The sequence below is a fragment of the Pangasianodon hypophthalmus genome, chromosome 24 (assembly GCF_027358585.1).
Source record: "Pangasianodon hypophthalmus isolate fPanHyp1 chromosome 24, fPanHyp1.pri, whole genome shotgun sequence".
Lineage (NCBI taxonomy): Eukaryota > Metazoa > Chordata > Actinopteri > Siluriformes > Pangasiidae > Pangasianodon > Pangasianodon hypophthalmus.
This window is the reverse complement of record NC_069733.1, coordinates 7683218-7710792: the sequence shown is the minus strand read 5'-3', so window position 1 is coordinate 7710792 and position 27575 is coordinate 7683218. Positions and strand designations below refer to the sequence as shown.

Below are 27575 nucleotides of genomic sequence, written 5' to 3'. Positions count from 1 at the left end.
CGAAAAAAAAAATTGGAATTACAAGCAAGAAACATATTAGCAGCAAGTATTTTATCCAAAAGATTAAAAGTTATCAACACACCTTCCCCAACCAGTGTAGACTTGGTGTAAAGTGCGCTTAGCTGCCGGGTGAAGAGGGAGCTCTTGTTGGCACTGGAGGCTTTGATCGCTGATGTTTCTGTCTGTTTTACAACTCCTACCTATACCGCCAGTCATAAATATATATATTACTACTTTCGACTTGAAAGCTCTTAGCAAATAAATAAATAAATAAATAAATAACAATACTCAGTTATACAAAAAGCAATACCTACACAAATAACCTACATAAACATACACAAGCAGGTGACATATTAAAGGAAAAACAACAAGTGCTTTAATAAGGTGCTTGGCCAGCACAAACTGCCCGAACAGCTTCAGTGCACATTGGCACTTTGGTAAGACTCTGGAACTGAAACATATTCTTCCAAAAGCTATTCATTCAACTGGTGTTTTGATTATGGCGATGGAGAGCGCTGTCTAACATGTCAGTCCAAAATCTCCCATATATGCTCAACTAGGTTAACATCTAGTGTGAGAGACACAGCATAAAATTTACATGATTTTCAGACCCAACAAACCATTCAGTGCGCCCTCGTGCCCTGTAGACGGGGGCGGAGTAAGTAAAACTTTTGAACAGAATGGAGATGTGTACATTTTTCTTATTTTGCCTAAATATCATATTTTTTCATTTAGTACTTCCCTTCAGAGGCTACAGAAGATAGTTACATGTTTCCCAGAAGACAAAATAAGTTCAATTTACCCTGAGCTTCAAATTCAGTTCTAAAGTTTTCACCCCCCGGCTCTTGATGCATGTTTTTCCTTCTGGAGCATCAGTGAGCGTTTGAACCTTCTGTAATAGTTGCATATGAGTCCCTCAGTTGTCCTCAGTGTGAAAAGATGGATCTCAAAATCATACATTCATTGTTGGAAAGGGTTCAAATACACAAAAAATGCTGGAAAACCAAAGAATTTGTGGGACCTGAAGGATTTTTCTGAAGAACAGCAGGCAGTTTAACTGTTCAGGACAAACAAGGGACTCAGGAACAACTATCAGTAAACAAAAAAACACAGCTGTGGATCATTCAGGTAACAACACAGTATTAAGAATCAAGGGGATGTAAACTTTTGAACGGGGTCATTTTTATAAATTCAACTATTATTTTCTTTTGTGGACTATATGTAAACATCTTTTATGTGAAATATCTTATTCAGGTCAGCACTAAATAAACAATAACATGCATTTTGTATGATCCCTCTTATTTTGGTAAAATAATTAACATTTTGCAGATTCTGAAAGGGGTATGTAAACTTTTGACCTCAACTGTAATTATAATTATAATTATATACACACACACACACACACACACACACACACACACACACACACACACACACACACAGAGAGAGAGAGAGAGAGAGAGAGAGAGAGAGAGAGAGAGAGAGAGAGAGAGAGAGAGAGAGAGAGAGAGAGAGAGTTTTAACTTTGTTTTAACTACATTTGATAGCAAAACCGAGGCTGAGAACTACACCACTGACTTTGTAGCCCTGAGAGACGAGGCGGCGAACGTGCACGAACAGCCGATGAGTAGGGATGCTGGCCGTCATGAAGTTATGATCCAGATGGCAAAAGATATTTAGCTCCTTTGCAGCAATCTGTAAACACCAGCACAAAAAGACAGACAGTTACAGAAATTTAAAGATTCACTCCTTTATTCTGTACACTAGTCTCAGTACTGAGGATATGGCTGCACCATTGAAAAGAGCATTTATCTGGGACAGCAGGACACAAGATTAATACAGGTCTACAAGTCTCTTAGTGAAGGAGGCATCGCCACTGTATCAGTAAGCATAAATAAAGAAGGCATAGCCACTGAGCTTATCACTCCCACTGAAAAAGGCAAGGCCTCAGTACCTGCTAGCCTCTGTAGATGCTGCTGTTATGCCTGGGCCACTCCAGAGGATAACAGGGACAATTATCTGACAAGCCTCTTGACAATCACAAAAGGAGTCAAGAATTAGATTCCCAGATTATCCCGTGGTGTGGGGACTGTAAAAACTATTCTTAACCCTTACAGTCTACTCATCGATCAGTCACAGATGCCCCTTTATAAACTTTGAAATATTTGAAATATCTAACAACACAAATTTCTTACAATGTATTACTGATCAGGCATAAAACTGGGCAAGAAACATATAAACAGATGAGCACATACTGTAATGTGCTCTGTTTTTGGCATGAGATATCTCATCCTTATCCCATATCTCACCTCTGCATCCTCTCCAAAGAACCTGTACTTGTAGCCACACTCCACACAAAGTATTGTGTCTTTGTATTGCTCCTTAATCTCCATGTACTGCTGCTCAAGGGGAGTGTAGATGCTTTTGGTCCTCTTATTAGGTCCTGTCGGTTCTGGGAGACTCCTCTTAGATGCAGAAACACCTCCAGTCTTAGCAAACTGACTGAAGTTACCCGCCTGAGGAGATCATCAGAAACAAACAGCAGTGAGAGGAAGAAGAAAGTCTAATTTCCATGCAAACATGAGTAAAGATCAAAAGCCAGCAGAGGGCTGAGAGTTTTCCGAACTTATTCCAGGCGTCCCACGCAAACCTGAGAAACTCACCCAGCTATGTCTTATACAGCTTAATTTCATCTGAAGCACACTGACAGGTTTCTTTGGCACCAAACCTGTTTGCTGTGAAACAGCTCTTCTTCAAGGTCCTCCTCGATCTTGACTTGTTCTCTCATTGTGCTCTCTAGTTGTCCGGTTCCTGAGCCCTCCATCTTCACACTCTCACATGCTGCTCTGCTCTCGCTGCCTGCATGGCAGCTGAAGCCTCGCAGCTTCGCCAGTGTGGAGCAGGAAACACCTGCCTTAGAGGCAGAGCCCTGCTCATCTACTGCAAGAAAACAGCAACAGCAACACATTCAACGAAAATCCACTAACAAAGAATAGTTCTGACAGACCAAATGTGGCTGGTTCTTACATATTCTTACATTTAGTGCTTTCTTTAGAGCTTGCCCCGCTCATCGGCTTCTCCTCTTTCTCCAAGTCTTTCACATTGTGAGAAACTTTAAGCTGTTTCTTCAAACCTCCGTCAGGTAATGGCAGCCGCTTCTAAATCACCATGCAAAAGTCAAAGAAAGATTAGTCTTCAATTTATTCGAACTTTTCTAAAGTGACATTCATGCATTCTAGCATTTTCAAGGTTTCAAGATTTCCAGTAAAACATATATATACATATGCATCACACCCAATGAAAATTAATTTACCCTGTGTTAAATATCGCTGGATTTGCATCAGCTCTTCTCAGGTTTGTGCACACATCTGAGTGAGAGTTTTTTGCACAAGCTGTGTAAATGTAAATTGCTTTGTGTGTGTGTGTGTGTGTGTGTAAGGTGCTAGTAACATATGCATTGATGCTTGTAATAAGATGACTTGCAGCATGGTAATGTTTCCTTTACTAATAATACATGTCACGTGACCACAGGAATCTCACTCACAAATGTGCCCCAAGTGCATATCTTTTACAAGGAAGAGACAGAAAGCTTTCTAATCATTTTAGTTCACCTATAATGAGAAAATCAAGCACTCTTCAAATGTTTAATTTTCAAAAACAAGCATCTGTACAACCTGGTTATATTCATCCTATCATCACACAAGGCTTTGGGATATAAATCTGTTGCTCATTATGCAAGATGCAATTGTATTAGCTATTCCAGATGAGGGTTTATAAGCTGTGTGTGTAATATGTTGCAAGGCATCACAATTGTGCAGCTCGAGCCAGAACTAGTGTGAACATGCACGCGCTTTGTTTAGCTATGTGTAGCTGTAAATGGCAGGTTTATAATTAGGTGCAGATGTGATGTGCATGTCTGATAAACATGCTCACCTTGCCTCTGCTCTCCTGCCTGCGATCAGCACAGTTAATCCTGGGCTCATCGACCTCTGCGCCTTTACCGCCTGCACTGCTGAAGAATCTGCTGATAGTCGTCTGTGTGCTGGACTTCACACAAGCCTTGCTTGCTGACAGTCTTTTAAGATTAGAATGCATATTTCATAGCACAGAGTAAACACTGAAAAAGTTACAGCCTTGCTCAACAAACTACAATCCTAATCCTTTAAACATTCGCCAGTATAACAAGTCACTCCGGCAAAAGACTACACTCGTGTTGGCGCGTATATGACGTTTAAGGTCGTCCCCACGTGATACAGCGGGGCTGTTCGAGGGCTGACAGGATGCGTCAGAGATGCGCAGATCACGCTATATTCATATTATACTCTATTTAGCTAACTGTTTGTGGACACCTGAGTATCACACCCATATGTGAGCCTTCACCAAACTGTTGCCATAAAGTTGAAACCACACAACTGTCTAGAATGTCTTTGTATGTTGTAGCATTAAGATTTCCTTTCACTGGAACTAAGAAGCTGTTCTAGCATGACAGTGTTCCTGTGCACAAAGTGAGCTCCATGAAGACATGGTTTGCGAAAGTTGGAGTGGAAGAACTTGAGTGTCCTGCACAGATCCCTGACCTCAACCCCACTGATCACCTTTGGGATGAACTGGAACACCGACTACACCCCAGACCTCCTCACCTGACATCAGTACCTGACCTGACTAATGCTCTTGTGGCTGAATGAGCACAAATCCCCACAGCTACACTCCCCAATCTAGTAGAAAGCCTGTTATACCTACTCAGTGTTAATGCCCATGATTTTGGAATGGGCACATATGGGTGTGATGGTCAGGTGTCCACATATTTGGCCATATACTGTAACTTACCACAGCGCTGTTGAATTCTCAAATCTGATTGGTCAGAAGGTGTTGATTAATTTTCTATAACAGCAGCTCTGACAATAGCTCTGGCTGCCGAACAAATCACAGGGTTATAATAATGCCATCATTCTGACTCTTTACCATTTCCGTAGTATAGTGGACATTCCATATAATCTAAGAAAAACTACAGTTTAAAAAATATGCTGTTATTTAACAAAGAAAAACATTAATATTTATATGATGTAGCTCTCTGTAACATTTATTTAAAATTTGTTTAAGGAGTCTCCGGTGTTACAGCACTTTGTAACGGTCAGTAAGTTTTCCACCATGGGAAAGATTTTGTGCTGTTTTTTTTTTTTTTTTTTTTTTTTTTTGCTTATTCAAGAGGGAAAAAAAGAGGGCTGATGAGAGGATGACTTTTTATAGCTGCTGTAGCGTAAGTGATAACAGGAACTAACTTGTTTCATGGACAGTCCAATAACATTTGTCATGAATAAACTGCTGTTCATAATATAAATTGCTGTGGTAAAAGAGAAATAAAAAACCGTGGCACATTCTTACTCACTTTCAGTAACCGTTTTATCCTGGTCAGGGTTGTCGTGGCTCCAGAGTCTATTTCTGGAACGCTGGGTGTGAAGCAGGAATACATCCTGGATGGGATGCCAGCTCATCGCAGGCCACCACGCGCACACACACATTCACACATTCACACCTAGCAGCAATTTATCTTAACCTGTCCACCTACTGGCATGTTTTTGGGAGATGGGAGGAAACTGGAGAACATGGATCAGGGCATGCTGCTATATGAAACTAAGCCACTTCAGGGTGGTAGCAGTAACTCTGCTTCACATCAGACCACATCGCAGAATCATGGATTATTATCCTATAACAGCACGTCCCATCATGATTTATTTCTTACATAACAGCAGCTCTGACAGTAACGCCGAATGCAAGGCAAATCACGCTTATGTTAACGTGCTCGTTCCGATATCGTTTCTATTGTAACAGCTCATACACAGGGACTTATATACTGGACTACTAGATGTGTAAAAATGTGTTATTTAACAAAGAAAAATGTATAATCGTTGATATGGTGAAGCTTTCTGTAAGATGTTTATTAAAGTTACAGAAAGGGAGAATCAGAAGAGTCAAGACTTTTCCTTTTGTCTTATTCAAGAGGGTGAAAAAAATACGCTGATGAGGGGATGACTTTTTATAGGTGCTGTAACGTGATAACAAGAATTAATTTATATCATGAACGATAAAAAAATGTCATTCTTTAATCCATTTTTAAAATGTATTTGTTGGCAAATTGCTGTAGTATAAAAGGAATAAAACACTTAGGGATGTGTTGTCATAGGAAAATGATCACACCACCCCACTGTTGATTATTTTCTAATAACAGCATGTGCCAAGGTGTTTAATTCCTTCATTTTCAAGCAGAAAAAGCACCAAACGCAGAAGGTTACAAACGGACAGTAGCTGTCTCAGTCACGACTCTTCCCTGCTGAAAATAAATCAGATGAAATGTGTTTCATAAATGCCAAACCCTTTTATTTGTAGTAATACAAAAACAAGGCTTTCAACTTCTGTGTAGATATGTGTAGAGTGAACACATGAATGTGGAAAAAAAAAAAACTCATTTTTTTCACATTGCTTGAGTTTATAGAACGGAGATTCTTCATGTATAGGAAGCTGTAATTCATTGCTGTATCTGTGACACGATCATTAAATATGAGCAACACACAATCAAGCATTTTAGCTCAGTGTTTCTAACATGATAATAATCCCAAGCTTAAAGAGATACTGCTGTAGCCAACCTCTTTTTTTTTTTTTTTTTTAAACAAAACAGAATAAACCTTTAAGCAAGAGGCAGCGCTAAGGTTTTACAGAGATTTCACATTACGTTATCAGACACAGTGGGATTGTAAACACACAGTAATAAGAAATATATACTATTGTGATGACAGTAATGGAAACCATACTGAATGGAGAGTGAATGAGTATTGCATATTGCTCAGAACCTTGACTGGTGTAGAGAACGATTTCAAACACTGACGATTGTTCGTTAAAAACCTTCTCTGAAGTAAGACTGAGGCCACAATTCTACTGAGTAAGGAGGAAAATACATGATCCGACAAATGAAAAGTGGTTATGCTGCATTACTAAGACATTAAGCCTTACGGGAGTCTTTCTTAAAAATCAGTTGATGAACTATACAGATGTATTCAGACACAACACAAAACACGTCGTAAGAATAAATAGGACACACGGGTACTTAAGTGTTTAAATAAATCCAAATATTACACTAAATTATTGTTATCTTGCTAAATGTTCAGTTCCACCACTTTTCACTCATTAAATATATTTCAGACTATTGCAACAGTAGATCTTCTCCCTGCTGTATATCTCTAAACCCCCTGAGCAAACACAGCAAAAACCATTTTAAATACTGAATGAGTCTGGCAAAAGAAAAAGAAAAACAACAAAGGAGGAGAAAACGAAGTGACATTCAGAGCAAACGTTCACGTCACAACCAAAACGAGAGAAGAAATCATGAGTACTTTGGTATCCAAGTGTTCTGATAAAGGGTAACTAAGCCATCACAAGTACAACCATTTTCATCTTCACGGATAATAATGGCTGTTAGTCCATAGTGTCATGTACACACGACTAATAGGTTGGTGCTTTGGATTTCCGAAAGAAATGTGGGCTTGAGATATCTTTCCTATATGTTTCAGATACTTCCGTTAAAATTCTGACAAAAGTAAAATCAACAAAAAATATCTATTTTATGAAGTGCCAGCTAATACTGACCACACCGAATTTTCTATTTTAGAATTGTACTACAATTGTGATATGAACTTGTCCGTGCAAATGCCTACAAACTGTAATGTCGGGTAAACATGCCACAAATAAAAGCTAAATGAGACATGTGACCTGACATACAGAGCACAAATCATTTCTCATCGTCATTCATAACAGATCTTTCTAACCTGGACCATGCGGCAGGAAACAAATGGAGCGGATCCAATTTACAGGAGCCAGGTGTTTCAATAAACACGAGTGTAAATGAAATATTCAGCCTCACACCTAGACCTGAACATTTCAGATTCAGACTAAATAGGATGGGATGAAAAACCAAATATGTACTCTGTTACAAACCAGGAGCTTTGTGTTTTAGTCAGAGGCAACATCCATACATCCCATACTGTAGCCGCCTTTTCATTTCTTTTATGTGCGGCTCTGAAATAATAGAAGAAACTCAATCTCTTATGAGGAGGAATCTGGGATAGAAAGGGTAGCTTATATTTCCAGGTAATTGCATCATCTGGGGAAATTAGTGCCTCTGCAAAGTTATCTCCTAACAAGGATGCAAAAAGTCAGCAACTTTTCTGTAGAGACATTAGTGAGATTTGCTGCTTTCTTCCTTTGCATATTAGATTTTCTCTACTTGAGTGAAACTGATGCAGATGCATTGCGGAACTCACGATAGTTGAAGTGAAGGAGAAAACATCCTTAAAGAGCACCAGAATTGTCACAAGCTATAGGCTACGTGGCAACGTCACAAATGCATACACTCTCAGAAAAAATTCACCCTCGAGGGTATACCTTTAATGTGCACCTTTCACCTTGAAACACAGATATACCTTTAAAATGATGTAAGATACACAAAACGTCTTTAGGTTCATGTTTGAAAGGTCCACATTATTATTATTTTTTTCTGACAGTGTACTACTTACACAAACCTGAAATTAGATGTTGCATTATTTCTGATGGCACAACACCAAGCACATTGGGATTGTACAGTGTTTCTGAAGCTGTCAGATAACGGAGATCATATGGACTTCAGATGACATATGATGCATTTTGTTCTCGCTCGTGTTACAGAAGAAAACAGTACCAGTAACTTTAGTTCCACATCCTGTACTCTAAGTCAAAATAACGCTGTTATACGTTCATCATCTGATCCTGGAATCATGTATTGTCATTAAATGTAATCATTTGAAGAGACTAATAACAAGAAGTTCTTTGAAAAAAGTGAAGCATCCGAAAGTGTTTCCTGAAGTGTAAACTTTTTTTTTTTTTTTTTGCTCTGGATGCGTTATATTAATTTACATCATGGAGAAAGTATATAAAATAAAATATGTATTTAATAGAATTAAAAACAGCTCATAAAATGTAAAAAAAAAAAAAAAACAAATAGTGAAGCTAGCATTTATCAGTTGTTATTAAGTTACTGTTTACATTTGTTTTTGTTTTTTAACAAGTGTTCTGTCAGTTATAAATAGATATATTTATCTGTATAATATTCAAAACTGAAAAATTTCCATCCTGTTATTATTGTTACATTCATTGCTCGCTGTAACTCTGCAACATAAACCATACCAGCCACAGTCTCACACACACAAACACATACACGCACATATACACACACACACACGCACGCAGCGCACACACACTTCCCTTATTAGTGAATAAGCCTGTCCTGTTTGTAGAAGCTCCAGAGATAAGATGTGCTTTATGTGCGGTTGAGTGTCTGGAAGATTCTGGATATCTGGAGCATGACGGGGCCAGTCTCTGGATCATTCATCCACTGTGTGCTGTTCAGAGGATTCTCCAGCATGTCCTCAAACGCTGCCGGCCAAAAAACGCAATACGACACCAGGATTAAAAAAAACACCACAAAACAACCACCAGTCAACAAGTAAAAGTCCTGTCTGGCAAACAAGCAGTGGTTTCTGAGAGACTGCTTTTCAGTACTGCTCTTCATCAAAATCAGTCACGTTCCAAAGGGTCAGCAACGGGTCAGCTTAAAAGGCACGGAGCAGACATGAAATAGCAAAACAGAGCCAACAATGCAGTAAACTGAGAAGACGGGTCATCTCGAGACGGCACATGACCACAAGCAACACTAACTAACACTGGGCCTCATTTTATCTAAATGAATACAAATGAATTTATTCACAAATCATTCACTGGAGAATTTAAACAAGAAGCGTGGTCATAAAAACCCTGTTATGCAACGAGAGCTTGTGTTTGTATAAATTACGGGAGACTCACTAATGTGAAACTTCAAATGGTACAACTGGCCTGAGTCTCTGCAACTTTATACGTATATGAAGTACCCTGTCAAGTTTATATATTATTATATTATATTATATTATTGTAATTGCAGACAATTTTAGTGAAAAAAAAAAATCGTGATCCGTAATTGGCTCATATTAATGATATGAAAGAAAGTAATCCAAAACAAAAACATTTAATAAAACAAATAAGACTACCCAATTAGGACAAAAAAATAGCATCCTATACAAGGAGGAAGAGTTTATGTGTGCCTGTGCTAGCAAATAATGTGTATATAATTTAATTTAATCTTTTAGTCTTTGAGTCTTTATAGTCTTTCAGTTTTAATTTAACAATGATTTCCATCCTGGTTATTCTGCGGCTTAAAAATAGCAATTGATCCAGCACCTCCTTTTATTTAGTATTTTATTTTTTTTATGTTGGGTGCTAAACTTAATGAAAATGAAGCCACGAGATGCGAAGTCTAGGTCATGACATCGCAATGTGTGTAAAAGATATACACGGGGTTCCAAAAGTCCCCATACACAGGGGAAATTAACACTTTTTTTGAAAATTTTTTTCATACTTAGTTTATATTATATATATTTTTTTTTTTTTCAGACAGCATTTAAGAATGCCTTTGACAAAAGGAGATCTTATTGAAATGATTCTCATGGCTGGATCGGGAAGCTGTCGCAAGGTTGCGACGGACTTGCAATTACATGCAAACACCAGATCTGTTAACACGAGTTCATCATGAGTGGGAGAGACGACTCCGTGTGTGTTTTTACACAGAAATGGCAATCATGTAAAGGATGTTTTGTAAATAAAGTTACATTTTGCTAAAAAGTGTTAATTTCCCCTAAGTATAGAGACTTTCAGGACACTCTGTAGACCGCTTTAATCCCGCAAAATTTATAAAACGCCAATGTTTTTGTTAATCTGATGCACTCTCCTGTACAGAAATGTGCTTGAGACTTATAGGAGCTGCTCTTTCACTGTTTAGTTGTCATTTGCGCACAACATTAATAAATTGTCGATAAATGAGGCCCAATTTGGAAAAGAAAAAAACAATTTGTTGATTATTGCCAAAAGACGTGTAGACAGACTTACCCAGCAGTGTTTTGGGGTTTGTGAGGCCGAGCTGAACCACAGGATTCTCCAGTATGGCTTGAAACAGAGGGCTATTAGTGTCGATGCCCTTATCGAGATCCTCAGGTGAAGGCTTTCGGTCACCGAGCAGCCATTCACACTGCATAAAAGCAGTCAAAGGGTGAAAAGGAGAAAGATCTAAACTGTCTCAAAATATATCAATATATCAATAAATAAGTATATTTTTTAATTTAGAACTGATGGTATTTTCAGTATAGCTAGGACTGTTTCCATTACCAAACAACTAACATGCACAAATATCCTTAATAATTCTTAATCCCTATAAGAGTTATTGCACATCCAGACCTGTTCATTAAAAGAGAATTATTTCTGCTACATAAAACTGTCATCTGTTACAACACACACAAGTGTTTACTCATCTTTTTGGCTGCAGTTGGCTACATGAACACAGTACACACAGCTTTCTTACTCAGCACAGGCCTCGGGATTTAACTACTTTATTTGACACCATCTTCTCGTGCTTCGGGGGTTTCCTCCGGGTCCTCCGGTTTCCTCCCCCAGTAAAAAGACATGTGTTGTAGGCTGACTGGCATTTCCAAATTGTCCGTAGTGTGTGTGTGTGTGAGTGGGTGTGCAATTGTGCCCGACGATGGAAATTAAATTACATAAAACTACTACTAAAGTTTTTATACAGAAAGATTCATGCACAGAAAAGTCAGACATGTGGGGAAACATTTTATGTGTCAATTTCATTGTCATTACTGATAATAACTGCTTAATAAATAATTATTTCCAGCTTACATAATCAGGGTGTGGTATTCCAAACTCAATCTACTTGTTTAGAGACAGGACGAAGGGACACTGAGTCGTATTCAAAACTATTTATCCCAGGAAAGTTACTCGTATTCAGAGCTGGGTTACAGACATTGCTTAAGCTAATTTTCTGGGATCTCTATTTAGATTATGCAAATTTCCTGCGAAGTTGCCAGATATTTCTTGAATCTGCCTAGAGAACCTAACAGGAGTCTAGTCCAGTATATTGTCATAATATTGCTGGATGAATAGTCTTAGTTGTAATTATTATGTTAATAACTGGAAATTGGTCTTTTTTAAAATAGCACTTGACATGCCTTTTAACTCGCTAAATTAATTTTTGTCGAATAGTGCCAATGTTTTTGTTAATTTGATGCACCTGTAAAGAAAATGCATCCACAGTTTTAAAGACTACGCTGATCAAGCACTCATCTGCAATGCTTACAGCTCATTTTAAATGATGATCATAATTTTATCCATTAAAAAATTTGGTCCTTGGATAAGCAGTTTCTCAGATTAGGATGCCATCTCTTCTTATGCCTGGACCAAAAAAAAAACCTTTTGTGGACATTATTGGGGCAATACTAATAATTAATTAGTAGCATCATATTTATGTATTTAATATTAGTCCCACAATGGCATTCTGTAGTTTTTTTTTTTTTTTTTTAGTGCAACACATATTGTGGTTACATCAAGCTATCAGACAGTGGCACCTTGCTCAAGCCAATATCATGCAAGAAAATGGCAAACTCTGCTCCGCATGTGTAAACGGCACAATGTGCGCTTTTGATGTGTCCAATTTCAGTCTTCGCTCCTCACTATGTGTGCAAAACACGACTCTGAATACGGCCCGCTATCTAAAAATGTCCTAATGTTGGAGTGAGTGACTTACAGCAGCGTCCTGCTGATTATTATTGACCCGGAGAGCATCGATCACTTCCTTCTCATCAAACCCCATCTCCATCAGTGCAATCACTGCCTGCATATAACACACAGAAGTGAACAGTTCCATTATTTCTAAATATTGCCAACAACAGCATCAAAAAAGAAATGCAATGTAAAATTGTGTTTACAGCCAAAGCATAGAAGCTAAGTAAAGACAGGAAGAAGCCAAACCTTCGCTGAATGTTAAAACCAACCTCTTGTGAAACACGGCACTAACCCGTGAGTCCGGCCTGAACTCTCGTTTCCTCCGGATCCTCTTGAAGATCTCTGTCAGCTCATCCTGCTTGGCCTCCTCTGAGCTGGACTGGGAGGAGGCGGCTGCCTGAAGGCCAGCACCCGAGGGAGACGGACCTGCAGACGCAGACGCAGGCGCAGACGCAGCTGCTGCAGATCCGGTTGCTCCTTCAGCTTCCTGACCTGGCAGGGGCATGTCGACTGTGGGGTCGTCCACATGCTCGATCAGCCATTCCATAGCCTGCGTCACAGACATGCTGTGAGGGAAGTGACTGTGATTAGTGCATATGAATCTGCTAAAACCGATTATTCTGTATTAAATTTTTGTATTAAATTACAGTTGAACATCCCTGTAGTGTTTCAGTGTTGCTTGGTTTTCAGTCGTTTTACACATCCAGCGCTTTACTTAAACTTCACACTCTAGTCTGAGTTGTAGCATTAAAACTCCACATATTAACTAGCAAGAAAGATTAAGGCCACACAGGGTGAGTGTATGCTCACTGGTTTAGGCGCAGTGCCTTGACTGCACGGCTCTCTGGGAAACCCATCTCAGTCAGCTGCTGCAGGGCGTTCTCATCCACGCGCTCCTCATCGTCCTCATCCAACATGGCTGAAATAAAGACACAGAGAGACAATAACGGGAAAGATTTACAGCAAAAGCGGTGAAGGAAAGTGAAAGCATTTAACCCTGCATTATTTCCATCTATTTCATACACTTACCGTTGGCCTTTTTGAAGAGCTCAACAGCATCTGGATTCAAAGCGAGGAGTTTCTGCGCTACCTCAATGAGCGACACCAGAATTTTCCTCAGTTCTGTCTGGAACTAGAGAAAAACGACATAGAAAAGACATTTACGTCCAGCAAATTTCACTTTCCACACAAATTATTCTAACAGCTGACATTATCAGTAAAAGGTGCACAATTATAGCTAAAATAGTCATTTTTTGCTAAATCTTTTTTAACGATCATAATTATTCAGTTACTTTAGGGACAAAATAGCTATTGTACCTCAGCATTTTATAATTTCAAAATTGGCTTTTGTTGCACGTTGCATACTATAAGCCTGTATTCCTACAAATTAATAAATCTGTGAATCAGAATGAATCAGAGTGAATCTGTCAGTTTTTTTTTTTCTTTTTTTTTTGCCTTAGATAACAAAGTATGTGTTTCAGCTCCAGTTCCTGTCTAACACACCTCACTCGCTGCTCTTACTCACGTCTCTGATGTTGTGCTGCGTGACGGTGCGGTCGGAGTGGCGGGTGGACAGATTTGCTGTGGCTTTGAGGATAGCGTCTTTATCAGGAGCCTTGCTCTCCTGCTTCTTCTGCCAGTGCACAGAGGGAAAAAAAACAAAACAAAGAAGACAGACTGAATCAATTCTGTGTGTGCAATGTGATATGCGGGTTTGACCGAATTCACAATAAATAGCGGCTAATTTTCAGAGATCATGGCGGGGTACCTTCTCTTCTGAGGATATGTCGGTCATTTTGGGATGTGGTGGTGGCGCCCTCTTCTTTATTAATAACAAGCAGTCTAAAAAGAAAAGAAGCACTTTAATCATTAAAATAAAAGAAAAAAGCTTTAATCATTAATGTAACGTACTGAAATATGTACATTGTTTAATGTATCGGAAAATGGAAGAAAACAGGGTAAAGAATGATGCTGATACCTTTATCTTTAAGGTTTTCATCTGCGATGGTTTTGGTTTCACTAAGAATCCTTTCTGTAGCTGCATGAATGAGTTTGTGGTGTGTGATGGTTTTGGGATCCTCTAGACTCCCATGGGCACACTGTCAATAAAAAAAAAAAATATATATATATATATATATATATATATATATATATATATATATATATATAAACACAATTATAAAATACAATTATATTCACTTGATATTTTTAAATATTATTTACAAAACAATGATACGCACTGAGTCTTAAGACATAAAACTCTAGGGATTTAAAAAACAAAAAAAAAAAAAAAAAAAACAAGACCAAAGAAATCAAAAACAAAACAGCTTTTAGTTTATTAGGTTTCACAGATTTTTTTTTCTTTATTAAAATTAATTTTTTTTAAAAAAAAAGGTCAAATAGTTCAGATATAACTACATATCAGTTATCTTGGCCAATTGTTGTCAATTCTTCTTGACACACCATACAGTTTGACGAACTATTTCACTGTTACATTTTGTTGCAAGACACACACATACATTTCATTATTTCATTTTTAAGCCCTAATTTTTTCATTAATTTTTTCTTTTTTCCAGGCAAAAAAACTAATTTGGCTAAAGGGTGTGCAGGTCGGAGTAGCATGCAGCGCACACCATTGCAAACATGGCAGGAAATGAAATTTAAAGTGCACACATTAACATAATCGGAAAGGTCCCTTTCCTAGAAAACGTCCTTGAAAAGCACACAAATGTCATGAGTGGAATCTGCATTATGCATTTGACTGTTTACAATTCCTCAAGGTGCTAACATCATTACAGAAACACACACACCTCAGGGGAACGAGGATCCTTTTCAGTGTGTATTATATTTAAGGCATGTGGTCGTGGTCGATCCATATTGGTGCTCTGGACATTAACACTTATGATTTCAGCAGCAAAAATAATGATTTAATGGCACTGTGGCTGGATCTATACGTCACAGGTTCCCAACCCTGGTCCTGGATTACAACCTGCACATGTGAGTGTTTTTCTGCTCTAACACACATGATTCAGCTCAGGAAGGACTGCTCATGAGCTGATCAGTTGCATGAAGGGAAAACAGTAACATGTGCAGGTCCAGGTTGAGAACTTGGGCTCTGTGGGATAAACAGCAGTACAGCTTGGTTAATTATAAATAGCCCTGTGTCTACTTGCCTGCTAGAGTCTAAAAATACATTGCAATGCCACTGACAGATCTAGTGGGCCTTGCTGAAAGCTTTGGGAGCCAAGTGAACTACAAGACTTGACAGCTAGTCAGTTATACTTACATGCTTCAGGCATTTCTCCTTCAGCTTCTCTATAGTAGTGTCTTCAGTGACTTCCTCCAGCCACTCCGTGCCCTCCATGGTGCAGATGTGGATCTTCAACACGTTCCCTGCGAAGATCTTCTCTTCTTGTACGAACATGGCTGAGATCAGGCTCTAGGTCTAGCAGCAGGAGCAGCAGCAGGAGCAGCAGCAGCAGCTCTCCCAGAATAAAGCCCCACTGCAGCCGAGCTGTCTAATGTGGCTAACGCGCTAACTGTTTATTAGCTAGCTAAGCTACACTCTCCTCTCCTTCAGCCGACTACAACCACACCAGCACCGGCTAGTTATCGTTATTCGAGCATTTTGCAGGCTGTAAGATATATCCAGTCAGCGTGGCCTTAGCTAAATCCCTCAACGCAACTTAATATCCTCGGCTCCCCCGAGCAGCTCCAGTCGCTGAGCGCCGTTTTGTTTCCACCTGTGATACAGAGACAGCGGCGGCACACGGAAGAGCGGGGCGCCTCGTCTGCGCATGCGCTCTCTCTCTCTCTCTCTCTCTCTCTCTCTCTCTCTCTCTCTCTCTCTCTCTCTCTCTCCCTTCAGGGCGCAGTGCAAAAGTTTTCGTCCCCTCTATCATCCTGTACTCAGAATATCTAGAGGTGTATATGATAAATATAATACCTATTATAGGTTTACTGTTTATAATAGGTATATCTAAGCTATGCAGACATTTTTAGATTTTTAATTTTACATTTTTTTCATTTTATTTTTCAATATTTTCAACATTTATTTTATTTTATCTTATTTTTTTTTCTTACTTTATTTCTTATGTGTTTTTGTGCCTTGTCATTTATGTATGCTGTTTATGTATTTATTTATGTATGTATTTATGTATAAACACTCCTAATTTCCTCTTGGAATCAGTAAAGACTTATCTTAAACAACATACTTCATTAAATAGTTTTTTTTTTTTTAAATGTTGTGCCACATCATCATTATTATTATTATTAGTAGTAGTAGTATTAGTATTATTATTATTATTATTCAATAGCAGTCTATTATTCTGAATGGATAAATATAGTAATAATCTAATAATAAACATCTAAAATGTTAATACTTTAAGTTAACTACTGTTTTTTTGTTGTTGTTGTTGTTGGGTTTTTTTTGACTAATGTAGAAGTTTTTTTTTTTCTCATCCTATCATGCCTCATTAAGCTGTGACCACATCTAAACAATATTGTTCCCTCATATTACTGAGTCAAGGCCGTGCATCGGTCAACACCCTCATGATCACAGGGGTCACAGATTATCTGTCAGACGGACAGGAAGAGGAGTGTGTGTGTATATATATATATATATATATATATATATATATATATATATATATATATACATACACATACACACATACACGTATAATATATATATATATATATATATATATATATATATATATATATATAAAATATATATGTGTCTGTGTGTTTGTGTGTGTATATATGTGTCTATATATATATATATATATATATATATATATATATATATACACTTGTGTTTTACTGAATATGTTTACTTTTATTACTCTTTAATATTACTTACTCTTCTTTTTGCTGCTGATGTAATGTGTGAATTTTGATCTATCTATCTATCTATCTATCTATCTATCTATCTCTTTCCTAGGATTTCATTCCTGCACCTTATTAAGTCACAGACATAACATATTTAGCTCGGTCCTATGCCTCACTGGTCATCATATATTTATTTCATTCCCATCCCGTACTAAGTCATGGCCGCGCATTAATAAGTGTTCATGCATTATTTGTATAGTGATATGCATCATCAGCAGGGCTCTGTACATCTCCTTTGCCCTGCTTTAATTAGTTTATTTAAATGCGCCTCAGTCAACACGTGTTTACTTTACACGTGTAAAGTCATATTAAAGTCAAGAAAAGCTGAAATAGACTCAGACCCTTAGGAAGGTAAGAGGCAGTAGGATCACTATCACAAGACCTAAAACAGAAAATACTGACTTCTCACAGAAATGGAGAAGAGTAAACTGTAACTATATGTGTTTAGGGAGTTCATTACCAATATTACAAACAAATCCTTCATTTAGAAATGGAATACATAATATGTAATATAAATTGTGCATATTAAAACGTTACATTATATTATCATTCATTTCATATATTATATTATATTATATTATATTATATTATATTATATTATATTATATTATATTATATTATATTATATTATACCACACTTACAAGGTGGTGAGAGATGGTGCTTCACAGCTCCAGGTTCATGTGGGTTTCCTTCAACCTTCCAAAAACACACAAGTAGCTGGTGGACTGCTGACTCTAAATTTACCCTAGGTGTGAATGAGTGTGTGTGTGTGTGTGTGTGTGCGTGTGTGGTACCCTGTGACTGACTAGCATCCTGTCCATGGTGTGTGTGTCCACTATGAAAAAAGCAATATGGTGTTTAACTGTATCTCTATATCATATACTAACTACATTTCCTAATACTTAAACATGGATTTGTACAGGTTCTCCAAATTTGAGTACTAACCATATTTTACTGAAGTGAAATGATGTCAAATGAATGTGAAGTAAACAGTAATTGCAGAAACACTGCATTTACATTTACATGTTCCTCTAATATTCCTTATTAAATCCATTTCAGATGGTATGATTTAATTAGTAATGTCACCTGGAAGATTAAAATGAGAAAAAAATGTACATAACAAAAGAAGAACTACACACTGAACACAGTTTATATAGTACATCCTTTACTCAGTAAAGTTTATCTTGTGGGAAAGGTGTATGTTTTCTTTAAGATAAGTGAGGAATTATTTTTAAATGTAATGTAGAGGCCTTATGAAAAGACCTAGACTGCTTTATAGTTCCGCTACAGTTGGAAATATTTTTGTATATAACAAAAGTTTTATTTCAAAGGTATTTAATTACAAACATTTTATGTTTTAACATTTCATTAACATTTCATTACATTTTACTTCACTTGATTTTTTTTTTTTTTTTGAAAGTTAAAAGCAGTTACAGCTTACAGCTGAGACAAGATACAACAGAGCAGTAGACAGTTAAGGGTTTTGCTCAAGGACTCGACATTGGCAGCTTTGCCGATACTGAGATTTAATCATTCTTGAGATTTAATCATTCTTCTGATCACTAACCCAAAGCCTTAACCACTGAGCCACCACTTTCCACAAAAAGGCCCAATTAGTATTTTTTTACTGTATGTGAAAGAAAAATCTGCGAATTCTTGACTAATAACATACATTTATGAAGAATACTTTCAGTGATGTTCACCATGGCATAGAGGAGCACTGGGTGTGTTTTTACCCCAGTACAAAAAAGTACAAGTACCTACTATAAAAGGTCTAGTCCATGATTTTTTTTTAGATCTCAAACTCATTCTCAAGTAAATGATAAGCTGCTATATGGCCACAGCCTATAGCAGAGAGTACTTTAGTTTAATGTGTAAAGTATTACATACATAATTAATATTACTTCATCCTTACAATCTGCATTGTTTTATTATATAAATAACATGTAACTGATTCATGCAAAATCTTAAGTAAAGCAACTGAATGTTAATAGATATAAAGACATACATTATTGATGTGTTATTTCTTATTCATCTAACACTTACACTTATTTCTCTTATTTATATGGAGGTTTTTCATTGTCTATTATTTGTGTTTGTTTATTTCTACGTCGCTGATTTTTTTTTTCTATTTTGATTTTTCTATTTTGATCTCTTATCATTTTAACTCTAGCTACACTGAGCAGCTGTAACATTAAAACCACTGACAGGTGAAGTGAATAACATTGATTATCTCGTTAGAGTGGCACCTTTCAAAGGGTGGGATATATTAGGCAGCAAGTGAACAGTCAGTTCTTGAAATTGATGTGTTGGAAGCAGGAAAAATGGGCAAGCATAAGGATCTGAGCAACTTTAGGGCCAAATTGTGATGGCTAGACGACTGGGTCAGAGCATCTCCAAGATGGCAGGTCTTGTGTGGTGTTCACAGTATGCAGTGGACAGTGTCAGGGGCGCCCAAGGCTCACTGATGCATGTGAGGAGTGAAGGATAGCCCGTCTGGTCCGATCCCACAGAAGTACTACTGGAGCACGAATTGCAGAAAAAGTTAATGTGGGCTATGATTAAAAAAAAAAAAAGTGTCAGAACACACAGTGCATCACAGCTTGCTGTGTATGGGGCTGCGTAGTCGTAGACTGGTCAGAGTGCCCATGCTGACCCCTGTCCACCGCCGAAAGCACCTACAATGGGCACGTGAGCATCAGAACTGGACCATGGAGCAACGGAAGAAGGTGGCCTGGTCTGATGAATCACGTTTTCTTTTACATCATGTGGACTGCCGGGTGCATGTGCGTCATTTACCTGGGGAAGAGATGGCACCCATCAGATGCACTATGGGAAGAAGGCAAGCTGGTGGAGGCAGTGTGATGCTCTGGACAATGTTCTGCTAGGAAACCTTGGATCCTGGTATTCGTGTGGATGTTACTTTGCCACATACCACCTACCTAAACATCGTTGGATACCAAGTACACCCCTTCATGGCAACAGTATTCCCTAATGGCAGTGGCCTCTTCAGCAGGATAACACGCCATGCCACACTGCAAAAATTGTTCAGGAATGGTTTGAGGAACATGACATGAACAAGAGTTGAAGGTGTCTGATCCATGGAGGCCTCACCTCGCAACTTACAGTGCTTAAAGGATCTGCTGCTAACATCTTGGTGCTAGATAACACAGCACACCTTCAGAGGTCTTGTGGAGTCCATGCCTTGATGGATCAGAGCTGTTTTGGTGACACAAGGGCAACCTACACAATATTAGGCAGGTGGTTTTATGTTATGGCTGATCAGTGTATATAACTCCTGCCAGGCCACTAGGTGGCATTGTTCATTTTCTCCAGTGAATGAGAAATGACAGAAGAAGACATGCATGTGTGGGGTGGAGAAGCAAAAAGTTGCAGGGAAATAACTCTTTATTATTATACATATCTGGAGCTGTTAGAGCACTGTATAGACGGTGTGTTTGGCTTGTGTTGATTTATATTATAGGCTGTCAGCTGCAGGGCTTTAATTCACCACAGAGGAACAGCTGACAGCTGAGCAGCAGAGATGTGTTAGTGTTGTGTGTTAAGAACACAACGCAGTTTATAGGAAACATGTCCAAACACAAAACATCCAAGAAAAAGCTCATTATTGAAGATGGTAAGTAGCATTGCTTTTCTTTAGTTTCACCTGAGCTAATCATGAAACACTTCAGTTATAGCAAAGTGGGTAAGAAAAACACTTCAGATGGGCAGTTCAGGGGACAAGATCATTACCCTGGTAGAGAGAGAGAGAGAGAGAGAGAGAGAGAGAGAGAGAGAGAGAGAGAGAGAGAGAGAGAGAGAGAGAGAGAGAGAGAGAGAGAGAGAGAGAGAGGGAGGGAGGGAGGGAGGGAGGGAGGGAGGGAGGGAGGGAGGGGTGAATGTGATCACTCTGTTGTGATCAAGAGGAACACTATCTTATTATTACTTCTTGATCTCGTGATATCGTGTGTTAGAAGTGTTCTGCAATGTTAACACGGTTTGTACATCTACTTCAGATGAGCCGAAAGAGGACGGAGAAGAACTGAATCCCTTCTCCTTCAAAGAATTCATCAGGAGCAAAAATCAACATTCCAGCACCGTCGAGCCTGTTGAGGTGAACTACTATAAATCTTCTTTTCTATTCGGGTCTTACTGAAAGAAAGAGGGATTTTCCACTTTATGGGCTTGACCTTACACACAGGGAGGTCCAAAAGTCTGAGAGCACTAGTGAAAATGCTTCTCTTTTGCATTCTTTTCTAATTTAAGACAAATTTCATTATAAATTCTATTATTGACAACTGTGATGACTCGAGTGAAAAGTAGAATGTTTGAAATATTGACATGAATTTCAGAGTTTCTTAGTATTTTGTATGACAGTGTACACTCGAGCTGGCGTGGACTCCACAAGTTTGTGTAAAATTTTTTGATCCATTTTAGATCAAATCCATCAGAGTGTCGTCTGAACACCTGCTTCAATAGAAGAGATTAGGCCTGAGGAAAATCTGACCTTTTGTACAAAGTATTAAACATGGTCAATATCACACATTTGAGTTTTGCTTTTAAATAGGTGACTAGAAATAGTGCAGAATCTTGAATATTAAATATTCAAAATATTGAACATTTACTTTCTTTGTTTTAAATATTTCACAATTCTTAAACCTTGTGCTTATTTCCAATTTTAAGCGGAAAAAAATTTGTGTGGTCTCAGAATTTTGGACCCCACTGTATAACAGCGATTACACATTATGTTCAGCTCATTTGATAAAAGTGAAAACGAATGGACTAAGTGGTAACCAGAGTATTTAAAAAAAAAAAAAAAAAAAAAAAACATTCCCAAACATGTGATACCTCATTTACATCAATTCATTCATAAAGGGCAGTAGTGGCTCAGTGGTTTCTATAGTAACAGAATCTAAAACTAATAATAAATTGATAAGCAACTGTTTAACAGAGACATATAATCATTGATAGGATGAGACTTTCTGTAAGAAGACATTTATTGAACATTTATGGAAGGAGTCTCCAGTGTTAGAGCTTCAGTCAGTATGTTTTCATCATTGGCACATCAATTCATTCATAAAGTTACTGCTCAGAAGGTTGGGGGTTCAAGCTCCAGCACTGCCAAGCTGCCACTGTTGGGCCCTTGAGCAAGGCCCTTAACTCGCTCTGCTCCAGGGGCGCTGTATCATGGCTGACCCTGCGCTCTGATCCCAGATTCCTAACAAGCTGGGATATGCGAAGAAAAGAATTTCACTGTGCTGTGCTGTGATGTATGTGTGACAAAAGCTTCTGCTTCTAATAACCTGGTCAGGGTCACGGTGAATCCTGAGCCTATCCCGGGAATACTGGGTGTGAGGCAGGAATACACCTTGAATGGGACGCCAAACACACACTCATTCACACCTAGGGGAAATGAAGCACAGCATCATTAGCATGTTAGCATGCTTTTTTGGGGGGTTGGGAGGAAACCAGAGAACCCGGAAGAAACCCACACAGACATAGGATAAACATAAGAAAATACTGTTTGTATTGTCAGTATTGCACGTAATGCTGAAAAGATAAAATAGGTGTGTTTTTTTAATGAATTTTTCATTTGGATTGCAATCATTAATCACTAATAACTACCAAAGTTGTTCTCTGAGAAGGAATTATAAACTAGAACCATTTTGAGAAGCTAAGAAACTTTAAATATACAAGAATACGTTTGAATAACCCTTTTGGGAGAATAAGGGTTAAACATGGCTTAGGCCAGACGTGGTGTTTGTTGAGACAGCTGCTTTTTTATCTCAAGAGTCTGTTTATTTTGTAAACTGATAATGTTCAAGGAGCGTCTAAGACAAATATGTTGATTCTTTAATAACCATGAGAATACGAAAGCTGAGTTGATCCTGTGTGCCAATGATAATGGCGTTTGTGCTGATGTTAGTAATGTTTATTGTTCTAGAAAACGTCTGCTGGTGCTTGTTCAGTGGAGGATGAATACGAGTACGCCACAGGCTTCGAGCACAGCCATAAGGCTCACTTTTTCACAGATCCCTCTCTGCTTGACCAGTCGTTTGACTATAAACCTGAGGATGAATGGACTGAAAGCTACCAGCCCTCGGCCATTGAGGAAGCACATGAGTTAGGACTGAGCGGCACTCTGGAAGGCAGTGCTTATTTGGATCACTCCTTACTGTCCTGTGAAGACAAGGACGAGACGGTAAACGAGTGGGAGCTGGGAGAGGACTTCTCACCACAGCCTCACGTCCACAGAAGGAGCACGGGTAGCTATGAAGGAGATGAAGAGACCTCAGTTATTGATCTCACCTTCCACTCGAAAAAAAGCAGTACAGAAAATGGGATTAGTTACCAGCAAAAGGTGAAATGATCTTGCGTGTTTTATTCGTTTATCAGTGGTGTAATTGTGTCACGTTATTATTTCTGTGATTCGTTTTAACGTGTTCATGTGTGTGTGTGTCTCATGTCTCCTGTTTTCTAGCTAAGAGAAGAAAATTCTCAGCTTCGGAAACATATCAGAGAACTGATAAAAAAGTCAGAGGCTGATTCTACAAAGTAAGATACAAGCATGAATACATAAATAATGCCTGTGAATGTTTTTTGTGTATGATGACAGATAACAAATGGACTTTTCGTAACCTGTACAGAGAAGCATGGTTATTGTTCACGTGTGCAGATCTAATCAGGAAACCTGTCTGTACTGTTTAGGATCAGACAGCTTACAGACGAGTTGCACAATCGAAATTTGCGAGAGGAAAGAGAAGCCAAAGCCTTGGAGAGCATGGTGCAGTCTGTGGAAGAAAACCTCCAGCTCATGACGGTATGCATTCTAGACCATTTCCATTTACTTGACTTTACCATGAATACCTGAATACACCATTCCTCACAATCCCAGAGTGAAAAGTAACTCGGACCGTGTTTTATTTCCACACACAGAAACGAGCTGTTAAAGCTGAAAGCAGTTTGTCTAAATTGAAACAAGAGGTCCAGCAGCTCCAGGTTTGGCTTTCCAACTGTGTTTTCTTTTTCTTTTTTTTTTTTTAATAGATTTGCACCTTTTTTTGTACAATTTATGTATTATTACATCACATGTCTGCAAGAATTTCCTTATTTTAAACTTACACCACAGTGGTGTTGAATTCTCAAATCTGATTGGTCAGAATGGGGTTATTAAGTATTGCCGGCTATGAATCAAATCACAGGTTTTATATTAATACGCTTGTTAATGTTATTGTTTCTATAGTAACACACAGTATTCACAGGGACTTGTATGGTGGATGCGCCACATGATCTAAAACTAATAATAAATTGATGAGCAACTGTTTAACAGAGACATATAACCGTTGATAGGATGAGGCTTTCTGTAAGAAGACATTTATTGAACATTTATGGAAGGAGTCTCCAGTGTTAGAGCTTCAGGCAGTACATTTTTCCACCACAGGAAAGTCTTCAGGATAGAGCACTTTGCACTTTCTGTTTTTTCAGTAAAACAAGCTGTTTTTTTTTTCATTTTATTAACTTTGAGAGAGAGAGAGAGAGAAAACAGATCAGCTGTTTATAGCTGCTGTAATGTAAATGATAACAGGAACGATCTTGTCTTACGGACGTTCCACAACATCGAATGTAACTATAAATGGCTAAAAGTACAATTAACAATTGTAATCGTTGACAAATTGCTGTGGTTGATTACTTTCCTCTATCTGTACATCATGGTGTGTTTTACTGCTTACATAACAACTCTTACTTTCTTTCTCTTTTCTCCAGAGCCAGCTAGAAGCATACAGATGTGAGAATGAGCGACTTCGTGCAGGAGAAACTGCTGCCTTGAGCTCAATGAGACAAAATGCACAAGTGGCATCCAAGTACCTTATCAAAGCTGCCCAAGATGCTGAGACTTCCATCAAGTATGTTGAAAAATCAAAATCTTGTAACTGACATTCATCAGAGTGTGATAATCAGCTGAAATGAATATAATTTCATACACTTTAGTGATTAGGCATATGACATGATGGATGCTATTGAGTGTATATTTTCTGTCCACAGGCAGTTGCTGACAGGAAGAGAGACTTTGTGCCTCGTATCAGAGCTGCTGCGTTCAATTGACAAGATTACTGAGATTCCAAAATAACACCTTCTTTACTTCACTATGTAGTGCCTTAACCTCCACCATTATTCCTTTACTCTTTCAAATCAGATGCTTTTCACATACCATGACTTTTTACCGCCATCGTAGTCCATGTAATGTTATTCTCTGTGGCTGTACGCCTCACGTGACGCACACACACCACGCCATGACAACACTCTTACCCATCCTAGCTAGTATTGTCCACCTGACGAGAATAGTTTGCTATCTCAGTGACCTTTATTATTAACAGTAATAAAGATTAAGAATTGTTTGCCTTCGCTGTAGCTTTGGAGGCAGAAAACCAAGAGAACTTGAGCTGCTTATATGACGTGAAGTGGGACGTCACATTGTGTACTAAGTTCAAATATTTTCTATTGAACATGCCATGAATCTCCTCGTAGTCAATTACCTCCCTGATTGGTTGGAAAGTTTAAAAAAAAAAGTGCATGACATCACTTGATGCTTTTCTGAAGAACTTTTTTACAATTTTTGTATGCATAAGTTTACATGCAAAACGTTGAGGAAAAAAATAGTGTGAAAGCAGCCTAATTTTTAAACCAATTGTTCCTTCTGACAATTTTTTATTTTAGTCCCCATTTTAATTTCAGATCTCTGGATTGGTCAGGGTCTGTTGTCAGTGTGTCTATCAAACAGTTTAGTGCACTTTAATTAGAGTCCTATCTATCAACCCACATGCCCTTTATCCACTGAAATAAAACCCGCTCACTGTTTGCAACTAATACCAGTCTGTTCTATCGCTCCCTGGCCAGTAGCATAGGAGAGCTGAGATTTCGTTCCTGTCCCAGAGAACACGCGCATCTCTACGCTATAGACATCGTAATGAAGTGAGAAATTCGACTTCTTAGAAACAGCTGCTTTTTCATTTGCGTTACTCAAATGTGAAAATTGTGTAAAGCTTGTGTAGTGTAATATTTTTGTGCAATCGAGTGCATAGCGTTGTTTATTAACATAGTGCTTTATAAGTAATGAATATGGTCAGACAGTGTATGTTAAGATATTAATAGTGAAAAAATACAGTACTGTGCAAAAGTCTGTATACTGTACTGTTGGTATTTCTAAAAGCAAAAGAAGGGTACTTTCTAAGTGTCAAAAATAACGACTGTATGGTTCAGTAAAGAGTAAAAAAAAAAAAAAAAAAACAATTTCTGTCTGAGTATAAAACTAAATTCTTGCACAGTTTTTTAAGGAAATTAGCTGGGAGGTTGTTGCAGGTTTTTTCTCAACTTCTCTGACTTTGTAATTTAGTAAATAAATTGTAAAAATAGAGATACCAAACCTTTGCATTCATCTGTACATGAGATATGCGTAAACAACCTGCTTTTAAGAAAAATTTTTTTTAAAATTTGTGTTTTGATACATACAAAATAATGCGAACTTTAATTACAGAAACTGGACATATTGTTATTGATACAGGAAAATAAAAAAGTATATTCATTGCACTCTATTTTGACCAAAGAGTCAAACAATAGTTTGGTGTTTTGGTTTTTTTTATTTTACCTTCCTGTATACTCAAACACACTGTTTATCTCTGTGATTTGAATTAAATCAATGTACTCATTTTATTCTAGAAACTATTATGAAACTATTGTGATGCATATTGTTCCTTTACTAATCAGCAGATATTTATGTGTTTATATAAGCAGATTTTATACTCTAAAGAAATGCTGTTATGGCTGATAAATACTTGTATATCATTATCTCAGTGTGGCTGTCATTTACTGCTCTTTAAGAAATAAAGAGTTGCTAATTGTTATTATATCGCAGAGCTGTTGAATTCTCGATTTTGATTGGTCAGAAGGTTGACCTTTTTTATACCAGCAGCTCTGACAGTAGGTCCAGCTAAAAGACAAA

The 27575-nt window shown here is 37.9% G+C and overlaps 3 protein-coding genes across 4 annotated transcripts in view; 1 reads left to right on the top strand and 2 right to left on the bottom strand.

The window, feature by feature from the left end:
• Positions 1–4287, bottom strand: part of msh3 (mutS homolog 3 (E. coli)) — a 63411-nt gene extending 59124 nt beyond the window's left edge. Inside the window, exons 1-6 of one of the 2 annotated variants that reach the window (XM_026931597.3) lie at positions 3934–4287; positions 3038–3158; positions 2729–2940; positions 2310–2516; positions 1579–1695; positions 83–200 (exon numbers count right to left, since the gene is read on the bottom strand). In XM_026931597.3, the coding sequence (XP_026787398.3) occupies positions 83–200; positions 1579–1695; positions 2310–2516; positions 2729–2940; positions 3038–3158; positions 3934–4095 (937 nt within the window). In that variant the 5' untranslated portion in view covers positions 4096–4287. The remainder of the gene's footprint in view (positions 1–82; positions 201–1578; positions 1696–2309; positions 2517–2728; positions 2941–3037; positions 3159–3933) is intronic. The other variant, XM_026931598.3, reaches the window with a different exon arrangement.
• A 2066-nt stretch (positions 4288–6353) lies between these two features.
• ubac1 (UBA domain containing 1) lies at positions 6354–16475 on the bottom strand. Its single transcript, XM_026931451.3, has 10 exons — positions 15971–16475; positions 14663–14783; positions 14453–14526; positions 14210–14317; positions 13714–13816; positions 13495–13603; positions 12977–13250; positions 12707–12793; positions 11002–11140; positions 6354–9459 (listed from the first exon to the last, which is right to left on the bottom strand). The coding sequence occupies exons 1-10, from the start codon at positions 16106–16108 to the stop codon at positions 9344–9346; spliced, it is 1269 nt and encodes a 422-aa protein (XP_026787252.1). The 5' UTR covers positions 16109–16475; the 3' UTR covers positions 6354–9343.
• A 4448-nt stretch (positions 16476–20923) lies between these two features.
• On the top strand, positions 20924–26866 carry entr1 (endosome associated trafficking regulator 1). The gene is made up of 8 exons (XM_026931073.3): positions 20924–21215; positions 21595–21692; positions 23523–23939; positions 24060–24133; positions 24287–24398; positions 24515–24577; positions 25343–25482; positions 25622–26866. Exons 1-8 carry the CDS (start codon positions 21170–21172, stop codon positions 25704–25706), a joined length of 1035 nt encoding a protein of 344 aa, XP_026786874.1. The 5' UTR covers positions 20924–21169; the 3' UTR covers positions 25707–26866.
• The last annotated feature ends 709 nt before the right edge of the window (positions 26867–27575 follow it).